The sequence below is a fragment of the Odocoileus virginianus genome, chromosome 12, assembly GCF_023699985.2.
Source record: "Odocoileus virginianus isolate 20LAN1187 ecotype Illinois chromosome 12, Ovbor_1.2, whole genome shotgun sequence".
NCBI lineage: Eukaryota > Metazoa > Chordata > Mammalia > Artiodactyla > Cervidae > Odocoileus > Odocoileus virginianus.
The window spans coordinates 65,446,740-65,474,074 of NC_069685.1; the positions used below are offsets into that span (position 1 = coordinate 65,446,740).

General features: G+C 55.3%; 2 protein-coding genes across 4 annotated transcripts; one reads left to right on the forward strand and one right to left on the reverse strand.

Moving 5' to 3' along the window:
* Positions 1–2,015: 2,015 nt before the first annotated feature.
* On the forward strand, positions 2,016–12,061 carry INPP5J (inositol polyphosphate-5-phosphatase J). 3 transcript variants are annotated; one of them, XM_020871597.2, is made up of 13 exons: positions 2,016–2,189; positions 4,094–5,241; positions 5,591–5,707; positions 5,831–5,939; positions 6,150–6,266; positions 6,773–6,948; positions 7,587–7,698; positions 7,839–7,948; positions 8,101–8,284; positions 10,472–10,609; positions 10,767–10,844; positions 10,971–11,075; positions 11,288–12,061. In XM_020871597.2, the coding sequence occupies exons 1-13, from the start codon at positions 2,085–2,087 to the stop codon at positions 11,795–11,797; spliced, it is 3,009 nt and encodes a 1,002-aa protein (XP_020727256.2). In that variant the 5' UTR covers positions 2,016–2,084; the 3' UTR covers positions 11,798–12,061. The 3 variants fall into 3 exon arrangements, with proteins under 3 accessions (XP_020727256.2, XP_070331692.1, XP_070331693.1); XM_070475591.1 differs by lacking the exon at positions 5,591–5,707; XM_070475592.1 differs by lacking the exons at positions 4,094–5,241; positions 5,591–5,707 and having other exon boundaries at positions 2,068–2,189.
* Positions 12,062–12,175: 114 nt separating this feature from the next.
* Positions 12,176–17,926, reverse strand: PLA2G3 (phospholipase A2 group III). The gene is made up of 7 exons (XM_020871624.2): positions 17,247–17,926; positions 15,902–16,034; positions 15,512–15,646; positions 14,903–15,207; positions 14,126–14,255; positions 13,896–14,012; positions 12,176–13,316 (listed from the first exon to the last, which is right to left on the reverse strand). The coding sequence occupies exons 1-7, from the start codon at positions 17,758–17,760 to the stop codon at positions 13,103–13,105; spliced, it is 1,548 nt and encodes a 515-aa protein (XP_020727283.2). The 5' UTR covers positions 17,761–17,926; the 3' UTR covers positions 12,176–13,102.
* Positions 17,927–27,335: the final 9,409 nt, after the last annotated feature.

Here is a 27,335-nt window from a genome sequence, read left to right on the forward strand (position 1 = left end):
TTCTCCAGGTAAGTCAGCGGCACAGCCAGAAACAGAGTCCTCTGCAGGATCTGGGAGATGGTGGAGACCCTGCGGAGGAGCCCTCTGCACACTTATTCGCCTGACATTTACCTGGCTTTTCAAAGGCATCGATGCCCCCATATCAGCCCTGGTGACTGAGCCTTAGGACTGGTTCCTAGGACCTGGATCTGTCCTCTCTCACTTCCAGGGTTGCAACAGAAGAAGCCAAGTACTCCTGAGGGCCTCAGTTTTCTCATCTATAAAATCGAAGTCAGAGGGCTAGGCAGGGTAGGTTCAAAATCCCTTTTCATTTCTAGTGGCCTGAGCATCACCACCGTTTCCACACTCAACTCCTCCCTCACTGCCACCCCATCTTCACCTCCAACTCTACCACCGCCTCGTCTTCCATCAGCATAACACCCCCCAGCACCTCTCCTGCCCACATCTCTCCTCCACTTTTACTGTAACCCTCATCACCATCTCTTCATTCTACCACCTCCACCATCACCAAGTTTTGCTAGTGCCTCTACTGTTGCCGTCACCATCACCCCCACTATCCCTTCTATCACACTCTCCACCCCATCACCGTCACCTCCACTTTGCCAGCACTGCCACCTCACCACCTGCAACATCCCTGTCCGTCCTCCCCTCCCATCATCATAATTACGTGCCGTTTCCTCTCCACCCCTGCAGTCACCAGTGTCATCACCTCCCCCATCACCACCCAAAAACAACCTTTCTACCCCAGGACCCTACTGCAGCCTGGGTCTCTGCCTCTTCCAATTCCAGCCACATGGAGACACTGGGCCAAAACTCAGACTAGACCCAGAGACGGTCAAGCAGAGGTGGGAAGCCCACCCAGGAGAGGGGAAGGAGGCATCTGTCCACCTGACCTTTCTGCAGGGGACCCACACGGGTCCCTGAGGATATGAGGGCACTGTTGACCAGCAAGGAGCTCAAAACTCTGAGCATTTTCTGCCTAAACTGAGTGAGAGCACTCCTTCCTAAGCAATCTGGTAGTTCTGGAGGAACTGAGATTTCAGGGACTGCTTAGCAGATGAGAATGACAGTGGGGAAGAGGCAGAAGCCGAGCCCACCGCTGTTTCCACCCATGTCTGACCCTTGTCACTCATTCACTCTTCTCACTGATGATTGGTCCATCCATTCAAGCAGCACTTCCCTAGGTGTGGGAGAGACAAGGCCCTGTGCTGGCTCCTGGACAAGGAAGTTCCCAGGCCTGTTTTTGACCCTCTCACCATCTGTTTCCCACCGCTTGGCCTTTCTCCACCCTAGTCCCCTTCCCCCAGAAACCCCAGTGGCTCTTGTGGGTCACAGAGGCCGCTCTCTGTCCTTTCTGAGGCTCAGGGGACCTCCCTCGCTCACCAGATGACCTTGAGAAATTCCCTCTCCCAAGCCACACCCAGTGAGTCCTGGAGAAGGAAAGCTGAGAGGAGCCGCTGGGCCTGGCTGTAGGTGTCAGCCGAGGTGTCTACAAAAGAGAAGGGGCTGGTGTTGAGGCTGAGATGGTAAAAGGGCTCCAGCTGCTGGAGCCTGAGTGTCTGGCTCTGGGATGGGAAGGATAGAGCCAGGAAGGGGGCCGGGCACCAGGGCCTGAAAATGGGACAAAGGTGGGGACCAAGGCAAGCCCTGAGTTGGCAGGGAGTCAGGAAGGTCACAGGATCAGGGCTGGGACCCAGGTGTCTCCGAGGCCCTGGAGAGGGGCTGACCCTTTGAGTTACCTTACCTCAGGTATGTCAGCGCCTCTCCCTTGAGCGAGGGCTGGCCAGGCCTATTGGAAGGAGGATAAAAACAAGAAGAGAGCTTCCACTATGCTGGCACCTGTGCCAGGCCCATGGGCCCACTCCCCACCATTTCCTCTCCTACCAAGACCATTCCAGGTTCAGCAGCCAGTCCCCAGAGGGTAGGCCACCTGGCCCAACCACCTCTAGGTTGGAAAGTGGGTGCCTGTGCCTTTAAAATCTCAGCAGGTTGAACCGACTGATGACATCACTGGTTCCCGGGAGCAGAGGAGCTGGAGCTGGAACTGGAGCCAGAGGGAACCTGGGGCTGCCTGGGCTGCAGACATGGAGGGCCGGGGCGTCGGTGGCAGCGGGAGGCCAGGGACCCCGGCTGGCCTGGGCCCCCTGCCCATGCCCCATGGGATTTCACAAACTGGGGCACCCTCCAAGGTAAGACCCCTAAAGCTAGTCCCCCCATTCCTGATCCTTGGTCCCACACCCTACACACATTGCAGGCACCTTGGTGCTCCCAGATGAGGGGCTGGCACTCTTCTCTGCCCACCAAGCAAGGACTGGGCAAACAGGGTACCCTAGGGTCTGAGGGGCTAGTGATGGGACACCCAGAGAGAGATGGAGTTAGCCACCTCCAGGACCCCATGGGAGAGACCTGGACTGGATATCAGGGGACCCAGCCGTGCTTCAGCTTTGCTGTGTGACCTTGGGCAAGTTGCTTGTCTTCTCTGAGCCAATGCAAAATGAGGAGGCTTGTCCCTGAAGACTGAAACTGTGACATCTGGGATGTCTAAGTTGTTAGTATTGGAGGCGGTGTGGTGTTTGTGGGGGGGGGGGGGTGTGGAGTGGGACACTAGAAGCCAAGGAAGATGCCCAAAATGCAAGCCTCAAAGAGCTGAGTTTGGGGACAGAGGTGGAGACAGGTTCAGGTTCTCTGAACCGAGAAGGACGCGGGATACCGGCAGAACTGCATCTCTGGAGGCAGGGATGGGGCCGCCCCAGGGTGAGTACAAACCTTCATCTGCCCTCCCTGGCAAAGGACACTTCATCCTGACTTCTGGAGACAGGGCCATCAGAAACAGGACAGATGGGAAAGGGAGAGGACCTCCCTGCTGGGCCCCATACCCCCAACTCCACGGCCAGAGAGAAACAGGGTACTTGCTGGCCTGATCTCCCAGGCGAAGTGATGAGGGTAAGAGGGTACAACTTGTGCACAGACGTGTGGCACCAGGATCAACAGAACCCTGGACTTGCTCTGGATGTTCAAATCACCCTCGGGAGGATGGACAGTTCCCTAGAGCTCAAATGCAATCCTAGCAAATGAGCTCAGAAATGCAGAGAGGGGAGACTGGGCTCCCCAGGATCAGCGTGGCCACGGACCCTTCACCAGGTTCCCTCACTTAACAGACAGGGAGACGGAGGCCCTAGGCAGGGAAATGCTAGCCTAAGGTCACACAGAGCTGGGCTTGGGATCAGCATGGCCAGTCCCAGCAGGGCTCTTGCTCCTGCAGGAGTTCTGGGAATAGGTGAAGAGGACACAGGGGACTGTGACCAAGGAGTTGGGGATGTTTGCTGGGGGGGGGGGGGGGGGAACACAAGGGTTCCTGGGTACAGTGGAGGAAGGGGGGCTGTTTAACAGGCTGAACCCAGGATGTCCAGAGTGGGCATGTCTGGGGGGTCAGATCAGTAGCCCTTGGCCAGGCGAGCAGCACGGACTGTAGGGGGGGGCAGTGCTCAGGGAAGCTGGCTCCAGCCCCCCAACATTCCAGGGTGGTGAGGAAGCAGATGCCAGCCCGGAGGTTAAGGGGAGCCCTCAGGCCCAGGCTTACACTCTGCTTCCTGTAAGTCGGAGATTTTAAACTCGGCATCTATGAAAGAGGTTGCACAGATGAGGGAGGGGATAGGTTTCTGTGTCCTGTTTCCTTTAAAAGTGAAACTGATTCACAGCAGAATCGATCGAGGTGAGAAATTAGGAAGAACTTCCTCAGAAAAATGTGCCTTTTCTAGCTAGACAGAGTCGGCTAGGATCTCTGTGGAGTGGAGGACTGCTTAGGGTTGGTTGACCCTGAGTCTCTGCCTGTTCCTATACAAGATGACGGTTTCCCAGGTGGTACTAGTGGTAAAGAACCCGCCTGCCAGTGCAGGAGACGTTGAGACGCGGGTTCAGTCCCTGGGTCGGGAAGATCCCCTGGAGGAGGGCATGGCAACCTATTCCAGTATTCTTGCCTGGAGAATCCCATGGACAGAGGAGCCTGGTGGACTACAGTCCATGGGGTTGCAAAGAGTCAGACACGACTAAGTGACTTAGCACGCACACATACAAGATGGACTCACCTTTTCAGGTCCAAGCAAAGAAGTCAGCCCCAGTGCCCTTGGAACCACGGTTGGCTCTGACACCTGTGGGGCCACAAGCAGCGATATCGCCTTCCCCAGAGGGGCCAAGGCTGGCTCTGGAGTCTCCCCGACCCATCTTGGCTCCAGCGTCCACCCCTGGAGGGCAGAAAACAGCTCCTGCCCACCGCCACTCCGGCCTAGCTCCAACATCCGTAGGCCAGTTGGTGATGTCTGTCTCGGCTGGGCCGAAGCCTCTTCCTGCGACCTCAGGTTCAGTCCTGGCTCCGACGTCCCTGGGGCAGCTCCTGATGTCTGCCTCAGCTGGGCCAAGGCCTCCCTCAGCTACCCCAGGGCCCAGGCTGGCTCCATTATCCAGGGACCAGGAGAAGGTGCCACCTGCCTCCATGGGACCCCAGCCAGCACTGGCTGCTTCAGGCATGAACCGGGCCGTGACATCTGAGAAACAGCCCCCACAGCCCCCCCACAGCTCTTCCCCAGGGCCCAGTCCGGTTCTGTCGCCATCTCAGGAACAGGTCCTGGCTCCAGCAACCGTGACACCAGCCCTGGCCTCCACAGGCTGGACACCAGCTAAACAGAGGGACACTCCAGCCCCTAGACCTCCCCCCCATTCTGAAGGGCATCTCCCAGCCCCAGCTCAGGCACCTGGTGCTGTGGGCTCCCCATCCATAATCCAAGCCCCCCCAGATCCTCGGGTCTCCCCCTCCTTCAGAGCCCGGCCCGAGGTCCCCCGCAGCAGCCCCGAGGATCCTGTCTTGCCCCGGCCACCCCAGACCCTGCCCCTGGATGTGGGCCAGGGTCCTCCAGAGCCTAGCACTCGCTCCCCGGGACTTCTGTCCCCCACCTTCCGGCCAGGGGCCGCCTTAGCCCAGACCGTGCCCCCACCTCTGCCCAAGCCACCTCGGTCTCCCAGCCGCTCCCCCAGCCGCTCCCCCAACCGCTCCCCAGGTGTCCCCCCAGCTCCTGAGATGGCCCTCCCCAGGCCTAGCACCCAGGGTGCCGGACCTGGTGAGCGTCTGAGTCCCAACCTTCAGCCCAGAGAAACTCCAGTCCCGCCGACCACCTCCTCCTCTGCATCCACCTCGTCATCCTCCTCTTGGTCGGCCCAGCCCACCTGCAAGAGCGACCCTGGCTTCTGGTGAGGGCCTTGTCCCGAGAGGCTGGCTGCCAGGGCTTGAGCTCCGAGACGAGCAATCCTTTGGTGGGGGGCCCTACTCTGCCCCAGCTGACCCCCTGAGGAAGAGTCCTGAGGGTGTTAGACCCACTCTGGGACCCTCAGAAGACAGCGGTCCCCTGGGACAGGACTTGCCCAGCCCTGCCTCAGTTGATCTCTCCTGGAGAGTCTGGTGGGAGGGGTCCTGGGCCCACGGTGGGTCCTTCCGAGGGCATTCACCCACAGCTTGCCTCCCCATTAACAGCCCTGTGGAGGGAGCTTGGAGGTAAGGAGTGGTGCCCAGTAGTAACCCCTCCCGTACCCCCATCCCCAGGATCACTGTGGTCACGTGGAACGTGGGCACCGCCATGCCCCCCGACGATGTCACGTCCCTTCTCCACCTGGGCAGCACCAGCGATGACAGTGACAGGGCAGACATGATCGCCATAGGGTGAGGGGGCAGGGCGAGCAGACTCCCTCCTGAGCCCCTGGGGCCTCCCAGCCCCTTACCCGTGGGAGGGGTTTCTAGGGCGCCCCAGCGAGGCGCGCCATCCTCCCCCCCTCCATCCCCCAGGTTGCAGGAAGTGAACTCCATGATCAACCAGCGGCTCAAGGACGCGCTCTTCACGGACCAGTGGAGCGAGCTCTTCATGGACGCTCTGGGGCCCTTCAACTTTGTGCTGGTAACGCGTCCCTCGGCCGCCCCCCAGGGAGGTGGAGACCCCTGGCTTCCCAGCACTAGTTCTGCCTAGACTCACTGTGGGGCCCGCTGAGCCTCTGTGGCCGGGTCCCTGAAACAGGAGGACGGAGGAGCAGACCTTTAAGGACGGGAAAAGGCGAGGGCGGGGTGGGAGCCTGTCCCGCTGCTCAGCCCCCTCTCGCCTCTGCTGCAGGTGAGTACTGTGCGGATGCAGGGTGTCATCTTGCTGCTGTTCGCCAAGTACTACCATCTACCCTTCCTGAGGGACGTACAGACTGACCGCACGCGCACCGGCCTGGGAGGCTACTGGGTGAGCGTGGAAGCGGCCTGGGCGGGACCGGGGACCTAACGGGTCTGTAAATTAGTCCCCGAGCAGTGGCAACATCTCCTCCCTAAACTCCACCCCTTACTCTGAGACCTGCCTCTCCCCACCCACCGCTACCTCTCCTTTTCTAGACCCCGCCCCTTTCTATAAAACTTTCCTAGGAATCCGCCTGCCAATGCAGGAGACACAGGAAATGAGGGTTTGATCCCTGGGTCTGGAAGATCCCCTGGAGTAGGACATGTCAAACCACTCCAGTAACCTTGCCTGGAAAATTTCATGGACAGGGGAGCCTGGCGGGCTTCGGTCCGTGGGGTTGCAAACAGGGACCCCTTTCTATTCCCACCACTTCCTAGCGTTCCACTCCTTTCCCTAGAACCCACCCTTCTCCGAGCCTGAAGCCACACCCGCTGACCACGCCTACCCCAAACCCTGCCCAGGACTCACCTCCCTGTCTAAGCCCCGCCCCCGACCCGCCCAACCTGTCTCCCCAGGGTAACAAGGGTGGAGTGAGTGTGCGACTGGCTGCCTTCGGGCACATGCTGTGCTTCCTGAACTGCCACCTGCCGGCCCACATGGATAAAGCGGAGCAGCGCATGGACAACTTCCAGACCATCCTCAGCCTCCAGCAGTTCCAGGGGCCTGGCGCTCAAGGCATCCTGGATCATGAGTATGGGCCGGGGCAGGACCTCTTGGAGCTTGGGCGGGGCTGGTGGAGGAGGAGTGGTACGTAGGCCTTGTAGGGAGAGGCGGGGCCTTTGGGGGTGGAGACCACCCGAACTCTGTCTAGGAATCGGAATGCGGGAAGGCTTCCCTCATTAGCCTGCAATGCAGGAGACCCCGGTTTGATTCCGGGGTCGGGAAGATCCTCTGGAGAAGGGATAGGCTACCCACTCCAGTATTCTTGGGTTTCCCTTGTGGCTCAGCTGGTAAAGAATCCGCCTGCAATGCGGGAGACCTGAGTTCGATCCCTGGGTTGGGAAGATCCCCTGGAGAAAGGAAAGACTACCCTACCCACTCCACTATTCTGGCCTGGAGAATTCCATGGACTGTATAGTCCATGGGGTCTCAAAGAGTCAGACACGACTGAGTGACCTTCACTTTGATCGGGAAGTGGATGGATCCTGCAGGATAGATCTTTGCTGAGGGGCAGGACCTTGCTGGGAGTCAGAACCTGACAACACACCCACCCCCCTGTGTCATCACTGGGAGCAGCCAGCTGTCAGGTTGGATGGGGGCAGAGAAGATGGAATTGGGCTCTTCTTCCCATGGACCCTGCTGACCACCCCCGCTCCCTTCCCGCAACAGCCTCGTGTTCTGGTTCGGAGACCTGAACTTCCGCATCGAGAGCTACGACCTGCACTTTGTCAAGCTTGCCATTGACAGTGAGCAGCTCCACCAGCTCTGGGAGAAAGACCAGGTGGGGAAATTGCAACCTGCACCCCAAACCCCAAGCACACAGAACATGCCCTAGGACCACCTGTACCCTAGGCGATGGTCCTTGCCCTCACCTGCTCTGTCCAAGCTCTTGTCCGATTCTCTGCTTCTGGATCCTCACAGCTCAACATGGCCAAGAACACCTGGCCCATCCTGAAGGGCTTCCAGGAGGGGCCCCTCAACTTTGCACCCACCTTCAAGTTTGACGTGGGTACTAACAAATATGATACCAGGTGAGCTCAGCCCCAGGATGAGAGGCGGGGATGTGGGCTGAGAGGGGATAAAGGGGATAAAGGAATAAGGAATAAGGATAAAGGAGAGGAAAGGGGAACAGCGGGGCTTGACTCACAGCCCCTGATACTCAGGCTACCCCTGCCTATTGCAGTGCGAAGAAGCGGAAGCCAGCCTGGACAGACCGTATCCTGTGGAAGGTCAAGGCTCCAGGTGGAGGTCCCAGCCCCTCAGGAAGGGAGAGCCACCGGCTCCAGGTGACCCAGCACAGCTACCGCAGCCACATGGAGTACACCGTCAGTGACCACAAGCCTGTGGCGGCCCAGTTCGTCCTGCACGTGAGTCCTGGCTTCCCCTCATGACATCCCCAAGCCCAGCTCAGCATCCCACTGCCCATGGGTGACCCCAGGCCCTCACCACCATCCACTTATCATGACAGACTGGGAGTAGGATTTTGATTTCCATTTTTAGATGAAAAAACCCTGAGGCTCAGAGACACAGCATCCGCTGCCCAGGGTCACATGGTTAACAAAGGGAGGAGTTAGGATTTGAACCCAGGCTAGGCTGATTTCAAAGAGTATGTGTTTTCCATTCATTTCTAGCTCTCTTTTTCCAAGAAATGTTTAGGGTAATTGTGTTAAAACTCTCATGTATCGTAAGATGAGCGAACTCAAAATATATTCTCAAATCCCATCGAGTGTTCATTCACATTCACTTATTATTTATTTACCATCTTACCATATGTGGTGGGGAGAGGGAGTAAAGATATAAAACAATACATAGCTAGGCTCTAAATAGTTACTATAAAATTTAGCATTGTGTTTAGGATTGAGACCTCTATTTGTGAAAGTAAAGAGGGGAAATCCAAGAATGTCAGACCTGGATCTTAGAGATCATGTGATCCAACTCTCCGTTTTTCAGGAAAACAGAGGCCCTTAGTGGGGTAGGCATGAGCTCCAGGTTGCACACAGACTCAGCGGCACAGTAGGGTGGAGCCCGCTTTCCAGCCCTGAAACCCAACTCTGGGCTCTCCGCTTCTCTTGGTCTGATAAGATGGAGCCCAGCAGGCCAGAGAATATTTTCCCAGCTAACTTTGTCATTTGATCAGTCGGCTGCCCAGCAGCCAATGTCCTCAGCTAGGAATGGAAATCTGCCTATGTCTGACCTCCTATGACCTCTGGTAAAAGCCTTGAATGTGAGGTTTAAACCCTATTCAGGCACCTCACCTCAAGAACCACTCCTTTTGGTGCTCTATCCTGCATTCTTTATCTATAACTCTGTCCCTTATAAGATGTTACCTGTTGATCACCTCCTCACCTCCTCCTCTGGCTTTGTGCCCGAGCCTGTGTAGGATACGTCAATGTGTCATCTTTTTGAATGTCCTGGTAGGTCCCAAGGATGTCCACATCCTCCTCCTGGTTTCACCAATGAGGGAAACAGAGCCTCAGAGAACTTCAGTCTCTTACCCAAAGCGACATAGAACAGGGTTCAGCAGGAGTTTTGACCCAACAAGGCCCTGGAGGGTGTTTCCGAGACCCGAGCCTGGCCACCCAGCCTGGTTCCTGCTGTCAGGAACCCAGGGACAGGGAGAGGGGGTGCTGGTTTCTTCTGAAGCAGCTTGGTTTAGAAGCTGAGGCGGGGAAGAAAGTGGAAACCAGGTAAACAGGGGAGCCAACAAAAGCCTGAGGCTGGCACCACCGGAGTCCTTCCCAGAGGGACAGAGCTGGAGCCAGCACCCTGGCCACCTGCCACCCCAGCAACCTCATCCCCATGGTGAGCCCCCGATCAGCCCGGGGTGACCCTGGGAAGAGGACACTCGTGGTTATTGTTCGTCTCCACGGACTGGTGACAAACAAGGTTCATAGTGGTCCCTTCATACAGGCGGGGAAGCTGGGTCTCACTTAGGGCGTTTGGGACTTACCTGAGGTCATGAGCAGGTTAGTAGCAGAGCCTAGAAGGTCTTCAGGCTTCTCCCCAGAGCTCTACTTGCTGGCTCAGGCGTGTTCAGTTTACCCCAGAATATCCAGGGCATCGTGGGACTTTACCTGTCTCCTTTGTTAGCGTATAAGCGATCATTCATTGAGCACCTACTGTATATTGAGAAGTTTATAGGATGCTTTATACGGTATCTCACTGAATCTGCAGAGCAACCCCAAGAGTTAAATGTGATCCATCAGTTTACAGACAGGAGCCCGGGTATTCAGAGAGGTCAAGAAACTCCCCCGGGGTCATACTGCATGCCTGTGGCAGAGCCAAGGCCAAACCCACAGTCTACCAAGGGTCAAAACTGTGTTCTCATTCACTCCCCATGGAGGCTAAGGACAAAAGGAGCCCTGAGCTGGGAGGCAGGAAGCCTGGCATTTATCCTGGACCTGCTCTTCCTCAGTTTCCCAGTCTGTGCAGCAGCCTCAAAGGCCCTTCATCTCAGCTTATTTGTGCCAACTCATGCCCAAGGGCTCTAGGTGCAGAGAATGCTAGAGGGTCTCCCCTGATGTTGCCTACCCCACCCCCCCCCCCCCGGACAGTTTGCTTTCAGAGACGACGTGCCTCTGGTGCGGCTGGAGGTGGCAGATGAGTGGGTGCGGCCGGAGCAGGCCGTGGTGAGGTACCGCATAGAGACGGTGTTCGCCCGCAGCTCCTGGGACTGGATCGGCTTGTACCGGGTGAGAAGGGCAGGGGCGGTCAGCAGATCGGGGAGGGAACTTCGGGCCTGAAGGGGCAGCCAGGGATCCATACAGGGCTTCTCCAGAGTTTGATGTCACCCAGGGCGGCTGCTAGGGTCACTGTTTCGGGTCACGATCCTGATTGCTCTCGCCCCAGGTGGGTTTCCGTCACTGCAAGGACTACGTGGCTTATGTCTGGGCCAAACACGAGGATGTGGACGGGAGCACCTACCAGGTATTTAAGGGGAGGGGGAGAGTGGAATGAAGCCCTTATTGCCCTTGGGGGCTCAGGATTCAGTTTCAGGGGTCCTGAGACTGTCTCCCTCATCCCAACCTGGGCCTAAACCTCCCGACCCACCAGGTGACATTCAGTGAGGACTCACTGCCCAAAGGCCACGGAGACTTCATTCTAGGTTATTATAGCCACACCCACAGCATCCTCATCGGTGTCACTGAGCCCTTCCAGGTGAGTGGTCCCGGCTGCAGAGTCTGGGGCTGGGGGTGGGGAGATGGCGCCAGAAGACTGATCAGACCCTCTAGAGTCTCTGCATTCTCTGGAAGCTCTACAGTAGCCTGACCTTCCTGGGTCTGCCAGTGGGGAGGGTGGGAGGGGTTCCCAGAGGCCTCCACAGCCGGTTAGGGAGACGGGCACCCCAGTGAGCGGCCTTGCCCCACCAGATCTCGCTGCCTACCTCGGAGCCGACCAGCAGCAGCACAGACAGCTCAGGTTCCAGCTCAGAGGATGAGGATGACAGCACCCTGGAGCTGCTGGCACCCAAGTCCCGCAGCCCCAGCCCTGGCAAGTCCAAGCGGCACCGCAGTCGGAGCCCAGGCCTGGCCCGCTTCCCCAACCTCGCCCTGCGGCCCTCGTCCCGGGAGCGCCGGGGCACCAGCAGAAGCCCCTCGCCGCAGAGCCGCCACCTGCCTCAGGCGGCCCCCGACAGGGGCAGCAATGGTGGCAGCCGGGGCAGCAGTGAGGAGGGGCCCCCTGGGCTGCCGGGGGCCTGGGCCTTCCCGCCATCTGTGCCTCGAAGCCTGGGCTTGTTGCCCGCCTTGCGCCTAGAGACCGTAGACCCCGGCGGGGGTAGCTCCTGGGGACCTGATCGGGAGGCTCTGGCCTCCTCCGGCAGCCTGTCTCCTAGCCCCCAGGGTCGGCAGGGGCTGGAGGAGGGGGGCCTGGGGCCCTGAGGGTGAGGTGGGCGGGCGGGCCCAGGTGGCCCCCACTCTGCCCCAGTCTTCTGCAAACCCACCTGCCTCCCACCTGCCGCTGCTCCAGCTTGATCCGCACCTGCCACTCTGTTCTGGCCAGGGGTGGCCACCTGGGGTCCCTTGAACTCGGTCCTGGCACCTCAACTGTGACAATCAGCAGAACCCTGTCCTGGCCCCCATCTGGGATGGGGGAGGGGAGCAAACCCGGAGGTCATTGTTTAGGAATTAAATTCTCCAGCTTCACTCCCGACTCCTTCCTAACTTGCTAGCAGTCTGGGGTGGGGAGCGGGTGGTCGGAGGAAAGGACTACAGAGGCGAGAGGATGACACGTCTGACAATGACTAGGCACCAGCTGTATACATCACACATGCCATCTCCTTTAATCGGCACCTAAGCCTGAGTTGTGGCACTGACTTCAGTGCAGTTCTTAGCCCCATTTCACACGTGAGCAAACTGAGGCCTCCAAGAGGTTCTGTGTACCTTTGAAAATCAGTCATCTAAGTGCAGTTTGGCTGGGCGTTGGAGGGAGAGAACATTTACTGGGTGCTGAGTGCTGTCTGCGAGTTGGTTCACTTAATCCTCAACAACCCTATGAGGTAGCTCCTGTCTACACCCCTCTTTCTCAGAGGAGGAAACTAAGGCTCAGAGTGAAGGAGGTCTCTTGCTCAAGGGCATAGGGGAGGTCTGAATTTAGGTTTAGGGCAGAAAGAATGGACCAGGGCTGGGCTGGGAAGGGCATAGCAGCTGTTAATAGAAGGGGGTCCCCTGGGGAGGAGGGGAATTAAGAAGCCCCTCTCTAGCTCCCCCATCCTGTATTCAGACACATGCCCTTCTGTGACATCCCTCCTTCACCACACACTGCCCCCAGACCTCAGCAGGCAGGCTCTGGGGCTTTCCTGGACAACTCTTTGGAGATGTGTGTTAGTTTCACAACATGAGCATACGTGTACCTCCTCCTGGTACTTCCCGGGGCTCCTGCAATGTTACCTTCTCCTCTTTCCCATCTGGTTGTTAACTCCCTGGGAAGGCCCAAGCCTGGGGCAGCAGAATGAGCCTCCTGAATACCACATCCAAGCACAGACAGTTTGTGTCACCAGCCCAAGATCGCTCAGCACAGCAGGAGGCACGGTCCAGCATTTGGGCCTTGGCCCCCACAGCCCTCCGTGCGGCCCTCTGTCTGTCCACACTTCAGTCTCACAATGGAGGGGAAGCTGAGACCCACCCCAGGGCCCAGCAAAGCCAGGACAAGGTCCGATCTAGTGCCCAGGAGAACAAGAAGTGAGGTCACTCGTTCCAGGGTTTCTGCTGTCCTCTGGGTCCTCTGGCTCCCTGGGTCAGCTGCAGGCACCGGTCGTAGAATGACATGGAGGCGTTTGGGTGCTCTGAAGGCCTTGCCTGCCTGTGGTGTGCGCCCGTCCCCTGGAGCTGGCGTCGCCTCTGCTGAAGTCGCCGCAGGTGCCGAGCTGACACTCTGATGGCCCTGGGGTCACTGGAACAGCTGTAGGGAGAGAAGAGGGAGACAGGGGGTCATAGCTGGCAAGAAACCCACCCTGCTCTGCATAGAGGGCAACCAAGGCCCAGAGAGAAACAGGGATGGGGCTGGGGTGGGGAGTGGTTATACTTAGCAGAGGGCAGAATAAACCTAATCTGCTACTTAGAGGCCGGGGTTCTGCCCCAGATGGCTGCAGAAACCTGGGCCAGTCTGGGCCTCAGTTTCCCTACATGTGAAATAGGAAAAGTAACAAGGAGTTGGTTTTGAGAATCAGAATCGAAATGAGATTGTGGCTTAGGAGGAAGAATTCAGGAGGTGTTTCACTAGGTGTTCTGCAGGCCTTGCCTATGGACATCACAAACAACATGCCCTGGCGTCCACCTCCATTTCACAGGTGATGAAATGGAGGTGTGGACAGGTGATTCAGCTAGCAAGATCACATAGGAAGTAGACGACAGAGCTGAGATGCAACCTATGTGGGCCCGGACCCCCTCCATCACCCTCTCAGCCCAGGTGCACAGAGGGCAGAGGCAACCCACCCCCTTGGAGAAGTCCCCCGTCCCTCCTGGCCCTGCCGTCACCTACCCTTTGTCCTCAGCACAGTCCAGCGGAGGGACCAGTTTGAAGCAGGTCATGCCCAGCAGCTCCCGAAGCACGGTGGCGCCCACGAGTGGGTTGTGGAGCCTCAGGAAGCGGGCCAGGCTGAGGGCAGAGGCAAGCTCAGGCCAGGGCAGAGCCTTTCCAGCCTGGAGTCTGTCCCTTCCCGGTGCCTGGCAACAGGCAGCCCACCCCCCAGGGGTGCGAGCAGGCCTCACCGGCGCGTGCAGTTGCAGTGGAAGAAGGGGTCCCGGGCGCTGTTGAACACCTGGAACTTGGTCTCCTGGGGCCCAATCTGATGCTCACACCGGTCCAGGCGGCGGAAGCTGCGGCAGGCCCGGCGGATACCTGGGGGCAGGTGCAGTGGTGAGGGAAGCCCCGTCCCGCATCGAGGTCTCACTGCTGCCCGCTGCCCTCTGGCACAGGCTCAGTCCTCCATGCACAGTGTCCCTTCGTCTCCTGTCTTCTGTTCCCATAGAGTGGTTCACACGTAGAGGGGACACACACACACACCCACACACACATACAGAGCAGCGCTGCCCTGGGGGAGGCCCAGAGAGGTAAGAGTGGTCAGAAAAGGGTCCCTGGAGGCAGAGGCTGCTAAGCTGATGCTGAAAGAGGAAGACTCAGGGAGAATGCCCCAGGGAACAGGAGCGGCATGTGCAAAGGCCCAGCAGTGGGAGAGAGCAAGCAGCTTCAGAGGAAACAAATGCAGTTTGTGAAGCTGGAATTTTGACTGGGGAGTAGGGTTTGCAGGACCAGCACCCAAAGAACCCCTGGGTGTTGGAACACTGTGGTGGGGGCTCAGCAGGGAGTCCCATGGTCAAGATTGCAGCTTACAAAAATCCCTCTGGCTGCAGTGTGATTTGATGGGTGAAGTTGGGAGTCACTGGAAGGAGTTCAGAGCAGAAAATGACACAGGGCCCCCCCAACCCCACACAGAGGCTCCTCTTTACCTCAGGCGCCCCCAAAGTTAGGTTAGGTTCTGCACTCACCCTGAGGTTTTAGGCCACCCCCAGGCCCCTGGAGGCCTGGATTGGTGACCTCCAGCTGGACTCTGGGGAGCATGGCAGGCCCAGCGGAGGCTGCAGGAGCCTGGAGGGCTGTGGCCTTGGCTTGACTGGGGTGCCTGGACTCTTTCTGCTGTGCTGGCCACGTCTGAGGATGCTGTATCGGCTGAGGCTGGCTTGGGGCTGTGTTCTGGGGACTGGGAGTTGGGGTGGCAGGGGAGCTCCAAGAGGCGTTGTAGAGGGTCCTGGGCTGGAGACGAGCAAGTGGCACAGAGCCGTACCTTCTACACCTGGGAGGCAGCACATGGTGGCATTGGTCACCCAGAATCGTCCCTCCCAGAGGTCCCCAGGTTCATCTCCATGGAGATCGGGGCTCTGCCAGTCCCATCCCCTCATCCCACAGCCCACTGGGTTGTGCAGGGCACCCAGGGCATGTCTGTATCCTGGGGCCCCCACCCCCTCCCCGAGGAGAGGACAGGGAGGACAGGACGAGACATGGATGACGGACATACAGACAGGTCTCCCTCCCAGCCTTGGAGCCCCAGCTACCCGCCCCCAGGCTGGGAAGGGGGTCAGGCAGGGAACCAAACGTACCCGCCCCACCAGTACCACTCCACACAGGCCTCCTGCTCCTCCAGCACAAAGCAGGGGATCGCCAGTACATTGAAGAAGACCATGCCCACGATGTCGGAGACGGAGTCCCGTTGGCTCTGTAGGCACTGCTGGAACCTGCCCCAGAGCCGGCGCTCAGTCCCTGGATCTGAGAAGGCTACCTGGCTCCTCTCCCAGACCACCTAGCTACCACTACCAGCCAGGTGACATGGAGTCCAAGAATCCCAGCTCCTGTTAAACCTCAGCTTTCCCACTGCACAGGGGAGTCTGGTTGGCTGATCCTTTGGGACTCTCTGGAGCTCAGACTCTGTACCCAGTAACTGGGTAACCCCACCCTGAGCTCCCAGCCCTCCCTGCCCAGCGCTAACTAACCTGGCATCACAGCTGCAGTGGGAGATGGTGTGGAATCGGTAGTTCCGGATGCCGTAGTTGTACTGGAAGGGTGAGACCGTCTGGGGGCAGTGGTCGTGTTCCTGGCAGCAGAGATCAGGGCCCTGGAAGACCCCTGCAGGGAGCAAAGGGGGCACTGGCTCAGCAGGGTGCCAGGACCCTGGGCACCAAATGCCAACTCTGCCCATGTGGTGTCAGGAGCAGAGACACCTCCGTGTCTCCCTCTGTGGGACTCACGGTTCCAACACTTGAAGAGAACACCCAGGTGCAGCCTCTGCTGAGCAACGCCAAGTGCCAGGCAGCCCACCCAGAAGCCCTTGCCCATGGAAAAATCTCCCTTGGGTGAACAGGTGTCTGCCTCTAGAGTTCTCAGGCTTGCAGCCCAAGTGAAACTCCAAAGTTCCAAATGTGTGTGAGATGGGATGGCAAACAGCCGGGTGCAGCCTCGCTGGCGCAATGAGGCATTGTCAGGACGCCAACCTGCTCCAATGCAAGTGCCAAGTCCTCCCACAGCCCTCCGCACGAAAGCGCAGACAGCTGCACTGAGAAGTGCAAAAAAGCCATGCATGCTTTCCACCACCCGAGCAATAAGGCCCTTTACTGAGCATCTTCCAAACGTCTGGCACTTCCCACCCCAGCACACAGCAGCCCTGGGAGGGAGTTGTCACTTTTACTGTACAGGTTCAGAGAGGGGAAGTGACTCATTCAGCTTGGAAGGGCTGAGCTGGGATTTGAACCCAAGCCTTTGGGTCTCCTTCTCCAGTTGGCTGGGCATCCTGTGCCTATAAATCCTCCTCTTGGGTAATGGCTTTTTGGCTCAGCCCAACCTGGACAGCCAGCCCCAGCCAGCCCCCTCCCTGGTGACTAATGGTGACTGATGATGGCTCCCAGGTGTGAGTAGGATATTTCCCATCTATAACCTCATTTGAGCACCCTAAGATGAGGTTTATGATCACCCCATTTTACAGGTTTCCCTGGTAGCTCAGCAGTAAAGAATCCGCTTGCCATGCAATAAACACGGGTTCAATCCCTGGGTGGAGAAAATCCCCTCGAAGAGGAAATGGCAACCCACTCCAATATGCTTGCCAGGAGAATCCCTTGGACAGAGGAACCTGGAGGGACAGAGGAGCCTGGCGGGCTACAGTCTGTGGGGTTGCAAAGAGTCGGACACGACTGAGCATGCATGCACATCTTACAGATAAGGACATTGAGGTTCAGAGTAGCTAAGTCGCTCCCTCAGGACACGCAGGCTGGGAGAGTGGATGCCAGGGCTAAAGCCTGCACTTCCTCTCCCACCAGCCCCCCAGTCCATACCCCGAGGTCTCACCTAGCTCCGTGGAATTCCTGGCAGAGTCCCCAACTCCACACCACAGCGTGCCAGGCATAGTCCAGCCCCTCTTCACCCGCTGGTGCCCGATGCCAGGCGCTCCACTCCGCCCTGCTGCTCGCTTCTGCCTGGTCCCCGCTGGACTCTGAGCAGGCCCTTGGCAGACCTCCCACTGGCTCTGAAGGATGGCCAGGGCTCTCTGCAGCTCAGGTCCAGGGGTGTGGATGAAGGAGCCTCGGGTGATCTCACCAGCACAGAGCGCACCGAAGGCTGCAGTGAGCTCTGGTTCATCCTGCCGGCTGCACACCTGCAATCTCCCGTGCCCATCCCAGCGGGCATGGAACAGGGCTAGTCCCTGGACATCCTCGCCCAGGAATCTCAGGGATCCCAAAGAGATGCTGGCGATGGGCCTGGCCAAGTGGCAGGAGGTGCTGTGCAAGTGGAGGGCAGGGGAGCCCCCCGGAGCCACCCCCAGGAAGCTCAGCACTCCCCACAGTGCCACCAGAACCCCCATCCTGCCCTGGCCCAGCCAGACAAAGCCCTCGGGAAGCCTACCCTGGTGGGCCCACGAGGCAGCAACCCTGCGGCCGCCGAGCGGAAGCGGTGCCCAGCCGAGCTGGTGTGGCGGCGCCAATGAATGGAGCTTTGGGAGGAGTAGGAAGGAGCCTGGAGTGTGCGGTGATCCGGGGCTTGTAACCGAATCCACCGGCTAGGCAGGCCGCTGATTGGCTGAGGAGTGCACTTGCCGGGGCCCACGCCCCCACGCAGCCTGCCTTTCTCCTCCACGCCTTCCAGTCACCTGCCGCCGGCCCAGCCCGCCTGGATGGGAACAGTAGGAGCCAAAGCCCTGGGACCTGGGGGCGGGGGACCAGGAGGGGTGTCTGCGTCTCCCTGGGTGCGGGAGGAGTGTCCAGGGGCTCAGAGGAGGCTCCTGAACTCATCACCCCGCTCAGAGATGGCTGCCACGCCCACCTCCGTGAAGCCGGCGGAAGGTCGTGAGACTCTGCCAAAGCTGGGTAAAGGAGACGAGGGCAGAATTGGGGCTTTGTGGCCACCCCCTCACCCGGGAGCTCTGAGGCTTCTGGGAAAGGGAGCATCCATCCCCCGGCCCGTTGGGGTGCTCCCCCTGCCCAGTCCTGGTTCTAGGAAAGGCACTCAGCATCCTCAGGGAACAGAGTCCCAGGTCTCCCCGCTTCCTGGACTCCAAGCACAGGCGTGGCCCAGTAGCAGCCCTCACAGCCACCGCAGACTTTGAAAGCAGCTCTGGGCTGGGCTGATCCTTTGGACTTTAAGGGACTGAGGTCCCCAGAGGAGCAGAGGTGGACTCGGGGGCTGAGTCTGCCGGCACCTCCTTGCTTGGACTGCAGTCTCCTGGGGACACTGCAGGCCATACTGTGTCCTGCAGGAGACCCGGGTGGTCTCTCCATCAGGGAGGGGCAACACCCAGCAGCTGTTCCTGCATCTCAAAGCTGATGTATTATTCAACTTCCGACCAACTGGGAAAGCTGGGTGCTTAAAACCCACGTGCAGATGAAGAAACTGAGATTCAGTGAGGGTGAGGGAACCTCAGTCAGACCCCAGCTGGGGACTAGAGGGGTTAGAGCTGGGGTTAGAGGCTGGGAGTGCAGCTCTTGGGGGGCTTTTCTGGGAGGTCAGAGCCGGCTGGGACAGTGTCTCATCTGTTCTGCCCATCAGCCTACTGCTCCCGTAACATCCCCTCAATCTCCACCTGGGTCTCTTCCAGGAGAACGAGCCCCAGTGGGGGAAGAGGTGGGGAAGGGCAGCTCCCTGGGGCAGAGGAGGGAGAAGGGAGCTACAGCTATGCAAATGCATCTCTGGCTTCAGCAGCAGCCTGGGTCTTGTAGCTCCAAAGGTCATGGCTGGGGACAGTAAAGAGGAGGGGGAGATGGGGAGGGGAGCCCAGCATCCAAACTCCTTCTCTCCAGAGGCTGGGAAAGGGGGTGTAGGGTAGAACAGGTGGTGGCCGGAAGGGTAGGGACACCTGGGGTTCCCAAAGGCAGGGACTGAACACGGAGGGGGGGGGGGTCCCTCTGGGAAGAAGTCTGATCTTCCCACTGTTCCGAGAACTTTCCCAGCATAAGACCCTGTCACACACCTTGCCCTCCTTTTTTATATTATGGAACCTTTTTGTGCTGGTCACAACCCAGGGAGTCTGGGAGACACCAGGGCAGGAACCAGACTCAAGGTGGGACAGACCAGGCTTGGGTCCTGGCGCGGCGTGACTTCAGGCTTGGAAGTCTCAGCTTCTCTGAGCCTCCGTCTTCTCATCTATGTGATGGACATACTCACAGTGGCCACTTCACAAGACCCTGGGCACAGTGCCCTGCATCTGAAATGCTGTCGCCAAAGGCTCAGGGCACCCCTGGGCAGGAAGCAATTTACCCAGAAGAAGGCCCATCCCCAAGGTTTTGGGACCACAGCATCTGCGGTGGGGAGTTCTGGTGAGGCCCCTGCCTGGTGATGTGACTGCAGGTTTGCCCCTGCCGCTCTCGGGGTCTCCGTTTCCTGCTCTGTTCAGTGCTGGGTGCAGTGGAGCTGACCTCTGAGGTCTCTTCCTGCCTGCCCCAAAGGGAGGCGGGCTGCGGCCTGCCTGGTGCCTTGAGGGAGGGTGTCACTGGATTTTCCCTTCAGATTAACTGGCAGCCAGGTCAGCTGGATAGGCTCTGGGGCCATGCTTTCCCCCGGGGGCACCCCTCAGCAGCCTCAGAGGGGAGGGTGCTGGGAGCCAAACCAGCAAGACAGGACCGGACCAGCGGGGCCCACAGACAAGAGGAGCCCCACCCATCCGGGGAGTGGCAGGGTGCGGAGTCCCTGACGGTGCGGTTGCCTGCTGGGGTCCATGGGAGAAGGAGTACCCCCTCCCTCCCTTCCCGTCTGACGCCCCTACCCCCATCATCCTGTCTCCTTGCCCCTCTCCCATCCCTCTCTGTCTCTTTCCTGCCCTGACTCTGATTCTCATAGCTTCTTTCTGTCTCCTCCATCCCTCCACCTCCATCTTTCTGCCCCTAACTTCCCATCTTCCTTCCCCTCTTCATTTCTTTCACTCTGCCTCTACATTTTCTTTTTTGTCGTCTCTCCTTCGTTCCCTCTTTCCCCATCTCTCAGAGTTTTCTGTTCTTTCCTTCTTTTGTGCATGCATGTATGTGCGTGTGGCTGTCTCTCCTAATTCTTTTCTCTTCCTGCTTTCCTGTCCCTCTCCCCGCTCCACACCCTGAACCCAGGCCCACGACCCAGCCTAACCCAGCTCTTTCCTGTTCCGATTTTCCCATTTTCCCAGCCATGACCTCATCTGATGCTCACAACCCCTGCCCCTCCCTGGGGAGACAGGCAGGGCAGGCTTTCTCATCCCATTGTCCAGATGGTTGGAGGTGACTTGCCAGGAGTCACACAGTGGATTAAGGGAGAAGCCAGGTCAGACGTCCCCCTAGGCTGTGGGGAGGGCTTCCCCTGGCCCTGGGAGACTCTCAGCTCCTAGAGAACCTCCCTGCCTCAGGGCCTTCCTCCCTCTGCCCCCTGGAGCTGGCCTCCTGGCCTCACCCCGAGGGCTCTCTGCAGCTCTCTCTGCCAGGACAGTGGTGCAGGCGGTGCCTAGCTCCAGAGCGTTCTGCGTTCATTCAAAAACTAAAATAGTTACTGAGAGTCTACTTTGTGTCAGGCACGGCAAAGACCTGCACAGAGAGAGGAGGGGAGGGGGGGTCAAGGATGCTTGACTTAGGAGATGGCGGTGGGAGGCATCCTTGGGGGTCAGGGGTTGTGCAACCTGGAGCAGCTGGGGCCTGGGCTGTGTCTTCTAGGAAGCTGCCTCCATGGGAGGGAGTTCCTTGGTGGTCCAGTGGTTGGGATATGGCACATTCACTTCTAGGGCCCTGGGTTCAATCCCTGGTCAGGGAACTAAGATCCTGCAGCGGTTCTTAGTGACCACACTTAGTGATCTTTTTTTTTTTTTTTTTTCACACTTAGTGATCTTATCAGATCACACACAAGCCTGGCTAGGTCTGTCCCCTGACCATCTCTGACCTTCAGGCTGAAGCCAGTCATGACCTACAGGATCTGGGCCTGGCCGAACTCAGCAGCTCCCCGCTTCTCTGTTCCAGCCACACAGAACTACTTTCATTTCTAGAATAACCAGGCCCTCTTAGGGCCTTCGTACGTGCTGTTCCCTTTACCTAAAATACTTCCCTCTGCTTCTCCAGGGCTTGTTCCTGCTCATCTTTCAAGTGTTGGTTTAATCACCTCCTCCAGGAATTCCTCCTCCCTGACTACCCTAACCCAGGATGGGCTCACCGAGGGGGTGGAGGTTGGTGCTGGCATCAGGGGCACCCAGGACACGGTTCAGCACTCAGCAGCAGCACCCTCATTTAGGACAGGGGACTGGAGGAGGGAGGCGCTGTGGATGTCATAGATTCAGGGTTCAAATGGACCCTGTTTCCCATCCTACTCTGCCACAGTTGGGCAATGTAAAGCCACTTATCTGAGTCCCTGTTGTACAGGTAAACAAATCAGTTCTGTCCACACCAGTGCTGAACAATAAGTCTAGTGCAAGCCGTGAATGTAATTTAAAATTTCCTAGCCACAGTTTAAAAAAATGAGAAACAGGTGAGATTAATTTTAATGATACATTTTACATTTTATGTAAACCACGTGCAAAATATTATTTCAGTGTGTAATGAATACTTAAATTATTAATGATCTATTTTACATTCTCTTTTCATACTAAGTCTTTGAAATCTTTGTGTACTTTATATTCGTGTGCATGCATGAAGTCTCTTCAGTCATGTCCAACTCTTTGTGACCCTGTGGACAGTAGCCCCACCAGTCTCCTCTGTCCATGGGAATCTCCTGCTAAGAATACTGGAGTGGGTTGCCATGCCCTCCTCCAGGGGATCTTCCCAACCAAGGAGTTGAACCTGCATCTCCTGCATTGGCAGCTGGATTCTTTACCCACTGAGCCACCTGGGAAGCCCACTTCATACTCATCAGTTCAGTTCAGATCAGTTGCTCAGTCGTGTCCGACTCTTTGAGACCCCATGGACTGCAGCACGCCAGGCTTCCCTGTCCATCACCAACTCCCGGAGCTTACTCAAACTCATGTCCATTGAGTCAGTGATGCCATTCAACCATCTCATGCTCTGTCATCCCCTTCTCCTCCCTCCTTCAGTCTTTCCCGGCATCAGGGTCTTTTCCAATGAGTCAGCTCTTTGCATCACGTGACCAAAGTATTGGAGTTTCAGCTTCAGCATCAGTCCTTCCAACGAATATTCAAGACTGATTTTCTTTAGGATCGACTGGTTGGATCTCCTTGCAGTCCAAGGGGCTCTCAAGAGTCTTCTCCAACGCCACAGTTCAAAAGCATGGTGCCTCTGAATTCAGATTTCGCATTTCAAGCACTCAGTAGCAACATGACACTAGAGGCTACTGAAATGTACAGCATGGCTCTGTGTCTTTATCTGTGTGGTGATTATACAAGTGTGCTTAGATGTAAAAACCCATGGAGCCGAACACTTAAGACTTTGGCCTTATTATGTATGCAAATTATCTCTAGTCTTGGGAAAAAAAAATATTCCCAGGTTTCTGGCCTGATCCTGGGTGGACAAAGGGTGAGGCAATTTCCTGGGGGTGAAGGAGACTAAAGGTGAACAGATGGGGGAGCAGGATAGGGGAAAATAGTCTGAGATCTTGATCCCATTAGGGGTTTGTTGCTCCCAGGACCTGGGCGTTTCCAGTCACCCCAACCACTGGGACTGTGCAAACCTCGGCTGCCCCCTGGTGGCGATATAGCAGTTCAGTTCAGTTCAGTCACGCAGTCGTGTCCGACTCTGCAACCCCATGCACTATAGCACTCCAGGCCTCCCTGTCCATCACCAACTCCCAGAGTTCACCCAAACTCATGTCCATCACGTCGGTGATGCCATCCAACCATCTCATCCTATGTCATCCCTTTCTCCTCCCACCTTCAATCTTTCCCAGTATCAGGGTCTTTACCAATGAGTCGGTTCTATGCATCAGGTAGCCAAAGTATTGGAGTTTCAGCTTCAGCATCAGTCCTTCCAGTGAACACCCAGGACTGATCTCCTTTAGGATGGGCTGGTTGGATCTCCTTGCAGTCCAAGGGACTCTCAAGAGTCTTCTCCAACATCACAGTTCAAAAGCACCAATTCTTCGAGCTCAGCTTTCTTTAGAGTCCAGCTCTCACATCCATACATGACTACTGGAAAAACCACAGATTTGACTAGATGGACCTTTGTTGGGAAAGTAATGTCTCTGCTTCTTAATATGCTGTCTAGGTTGGTCATAGCTTTTCTTCCAAGGAGCAAATGTCTTAATTTCATGGCTGCAGTCACCATCTGCAGTGATTTTGGAGCCCAAGAAAATAAAGTCTCTCACTGTTTCCATTGTTTCCCCATATATTTGCCACGAAGTGATAGGACCAGATGCCATGATCTTAGTTTTCTGAATGTTGAGCTTTAAGCCAACTTTTTCACTCTCCTCTTTCACGTTCATCAAGAGGCTCTTTAGTTCTTCTTCGTTTTCTGCCACAAGGTTGGTGTCATCTACGTATCTGAGGTTATTGACATTTCTCCCGGCAATCTTGATTCCAGCTTATGCTTCATCCAGTCCAGCATTTGTCATGATGTACTCTACAAATAAGTTAAATAAGCAGAGTGACAATATACAGCCTTGATGTACTCCTTTTCTTATTTGGAACCAGTCTGTTGTTCCATGTTCAGTTTGAATTGTTGCTTCTTGACCTGCATACAGATATTTCAGGAAGCAGGTCAGGTGGTCTGATATTTCCATGTCTTTAAGAATTTTCCTCAGTTTGTTGTGATTCACATAGTCAAAGGCTCTGGCATAGTCAATAAAGCAGAAGTAGATGTTTTTCTGGAACTCTCTTGCTTTTTCAATGATCCAGTGGATGGTGATGATTTGATCTCCAGTTCCTCTGCTTTTTCTAAATCCAGCTTGAACACCTGAAAGTTCACGGTTCATGTACTGTTGAAGCCTGTATAATATATGGCTGATAATTCTTTCCTCCATGAACTATCAGGAGGACTCCCTGAGATGGGAATCGCCTGAGGGTCCAGTGATTAGGACTCAGTGCTTTCACTGTGGGGGGTGTGGGTGCGATCCCTGGTCTGGAAACTAAGATTGCACAGGCCGAGCTGTGCAGCCAAAAAAATGGGGGTTTATGAAGGATTTTTTTTCATATAAAGTTAATCCTTTATGGAGGATTAACCTTCATAAAGCCCTTAGCATGGTGTGTGACTCATTAATAAACACTCAGTAATCATTGGCACCCATTATTAGCATGCGTGTTAGTATTTGTCTTAGAGGAGCAGGAGGAGAGGAGGTGTGGGGTGAGGAGGAAGGTTAGGAAGAACTCTGGGGACCTGCCTGGTGGTCCAGTGGTTAGAAATATGCTTTGCAACGAAGAGGATGAAGGTTGGAACCCTGTTGAGGGAACTAAGAGTCCCCTGGGCAACCAAACACCCCCTCACCGCCCCCCCCCCCAGGCTTGACAACTACTGAGCCCTGGCATGTAAAGAAAGATCTGCATGACTAAGACCCAACACAACCAAATAAGTAAACACTAAAAAAAAGAAGAACTCTGGGGATGCTCAGAGCAAGCAGAGGAAGAAATCAGAACATTTCTATTTATTGTATTCTTCCCCACTAAAATGAATATTTTTCACTTAGCACAGCTTGTGGTAGGCATCAAATACTATTAAATCCATGCTAGGTCCTAGCAACATAAATGCAAACATCACCACTGGGGCTTCTGGGGGCTGTATGTACCTTCATGTGCTAGGCAGAAAGCTATTACTTGATATATTTTTGAAGCTGAAGTGCTTCCAAGTTTGGTAGTTCCAATCCTGTTATGTCTTGGGAACGTTTCTAATAGCAAGAACATGAAGAAATAAACAGTGCTATTTCCCCAATGTTAAAGTTTTGGGAATGTTTCCAGAAGAGACCGTGAGAATGACCTCATTTCTGACAAAGGAAAAGTTGAACTCTCACCTTCAGTCTGACTCAAGAACCCAAGGAAAGGATAAATGGGAATACAATCTGTAAGTCTGTCTTAAATGGAGCTGTTGGCTTCAGTATCTTTTTGTAATGATGGTGCTCTGTGACTTTTCAAAGGAGGTAGCGGCTCAAGCAAGAATTTACTTTATTTTGATTCTTGTGTAGCTGATTTACAGTGTTGTGTTAATTTCTGCTGTACAGAAAAGTGATTCAGTTACACACATGCATTATTTTTCATATTCTTTTCCATTTTATTAGAAGAGGATGTCGAATACTGTTCCCTGTGCAAAGCAATAGGACGTCTTTTTTTATCCATTGTATATGTAATAGTTTGCATCTCAAACAGGAATTTTTTTAAAGTACTCTGAGCACTCACTCAGCGCTAAGCCTGTTCCGTATCAGTACAACAACGTTCTGAGGGAGGACTAAATCTTCCCATTGCAAAAGGTGAGGAAATGGAGGCTTCTGTAGGTGACACTTCTGTTCAAAGTCACACAACTACGGTTCATGGGACCTTTGAACACTCTCCAATCAGAGATCAGCAGAAATAAGCCCGTGGCTGAACAAGTTGGGTTTATTATTTGTTACAGCAAAGCAGGTGATGTGAACTATGAAAACAATAGGGCATCTCAGTAACACAGTCTTAGGAAGGCCATTTAGGATTTGGGCTTGTGAGAGATAACTCGAGGATAGGCTTTAGGAAGCAGGGCTTCCAATCAAGGAATGGATAGAAGACCTGAACAGACATTTCTCCAAAGAAGACACACAGATGGCCCATGGGCACATGAAACGCTGCTTCACATCACTAATTATTAGAGAAATGTCATTCAAAACTACAATAAATTATTACATCACATCACTCAGAATGGCCATCATAAAAACGAGTACAAATAATACCTGTTGGGGCGGGTGTGAAGAAAAGGGAACCCTCTTACACTGTTGGTGGGAATGGAAGTTGGTGCAGCCAATGTTTAAAGCCATTCGGAGATTCCTCAAAAAACTAAAAGTGGAATTACTGCATAATCCATTAATCCCACTCCTGGACATGTATTTGAAAAAGATATAAAGTCTAATTTAAAAAGATACATGCACCCCAGTGCAGCACTATTTACAGGAACCAAGACATGGAAGCAGTCTAAATGTCCATCAACAGATGAATGGATAAAGACATATATATACACACACATAGATATACAAAATGGAATATTATTCAGACTTTCAGCTCAGTTCAGTTCAGCTGCGCAGTCATGTCTGACTCTTTGCGACCCCATGGACCGCAGCACGCCAGGCCTCACTGTCCATCACCAACTCCTGGAGCTTGCTCAAACTCATGTCCGTCAAGCTGGTGATGCCATCCAACCATCTCATCCCCTGTCATCCCCTTCTCCTCCTGCCTTCAGTCTTTCCCAACATCAGGGTCTTTTCCGGTGAGTCAGTTCTTTGCATCAGGTGGCCAAAGTATTGGAGTTTCAGCCTCAGCATCAATCCTTCCAAGGAATATTGAGGACTGATTTCCTTTAGGATCAACTGGTTTGATCTCCTTGCAGTCCCAGGAGCTCTCAGACTTTAAAAAGGATGAGATATTGCCATTTGCAGCAACATGGATGGATCTAGAGGTTGTGATATTAAATGAAGTGAGTCAGGGAGAGAAAGACAAATAGTATATGATATCGCTTATATGTGGCGTCCAAACAAATGATACAGATTAACTTAATAACAAAGTGGAAACATACTTACAAATGAAGAAAACAAACTTATGGTTATCAAAGGGGAAAGGGGAGGAAGAGGGATAAATTAGGAGTATGGGATTAATAGATAGACACAACTGTATATAACACAGATAGGGAATCTGGTCCAGTGGTTCAGACTCTGTGCTCTCACTGCCAAGGGGCCAGGTTTGACTCCTAGTAGGGGAGCTAAAATCCCACAAGCTGTTCGGTGTGGCTAAAAAATAAATAAATTTTAAAAATTAAAATAAACAACAAGGATTTACTGTTTAGTACATGGAACTATATTCAATACCTGGTAATGACCTATAATGGA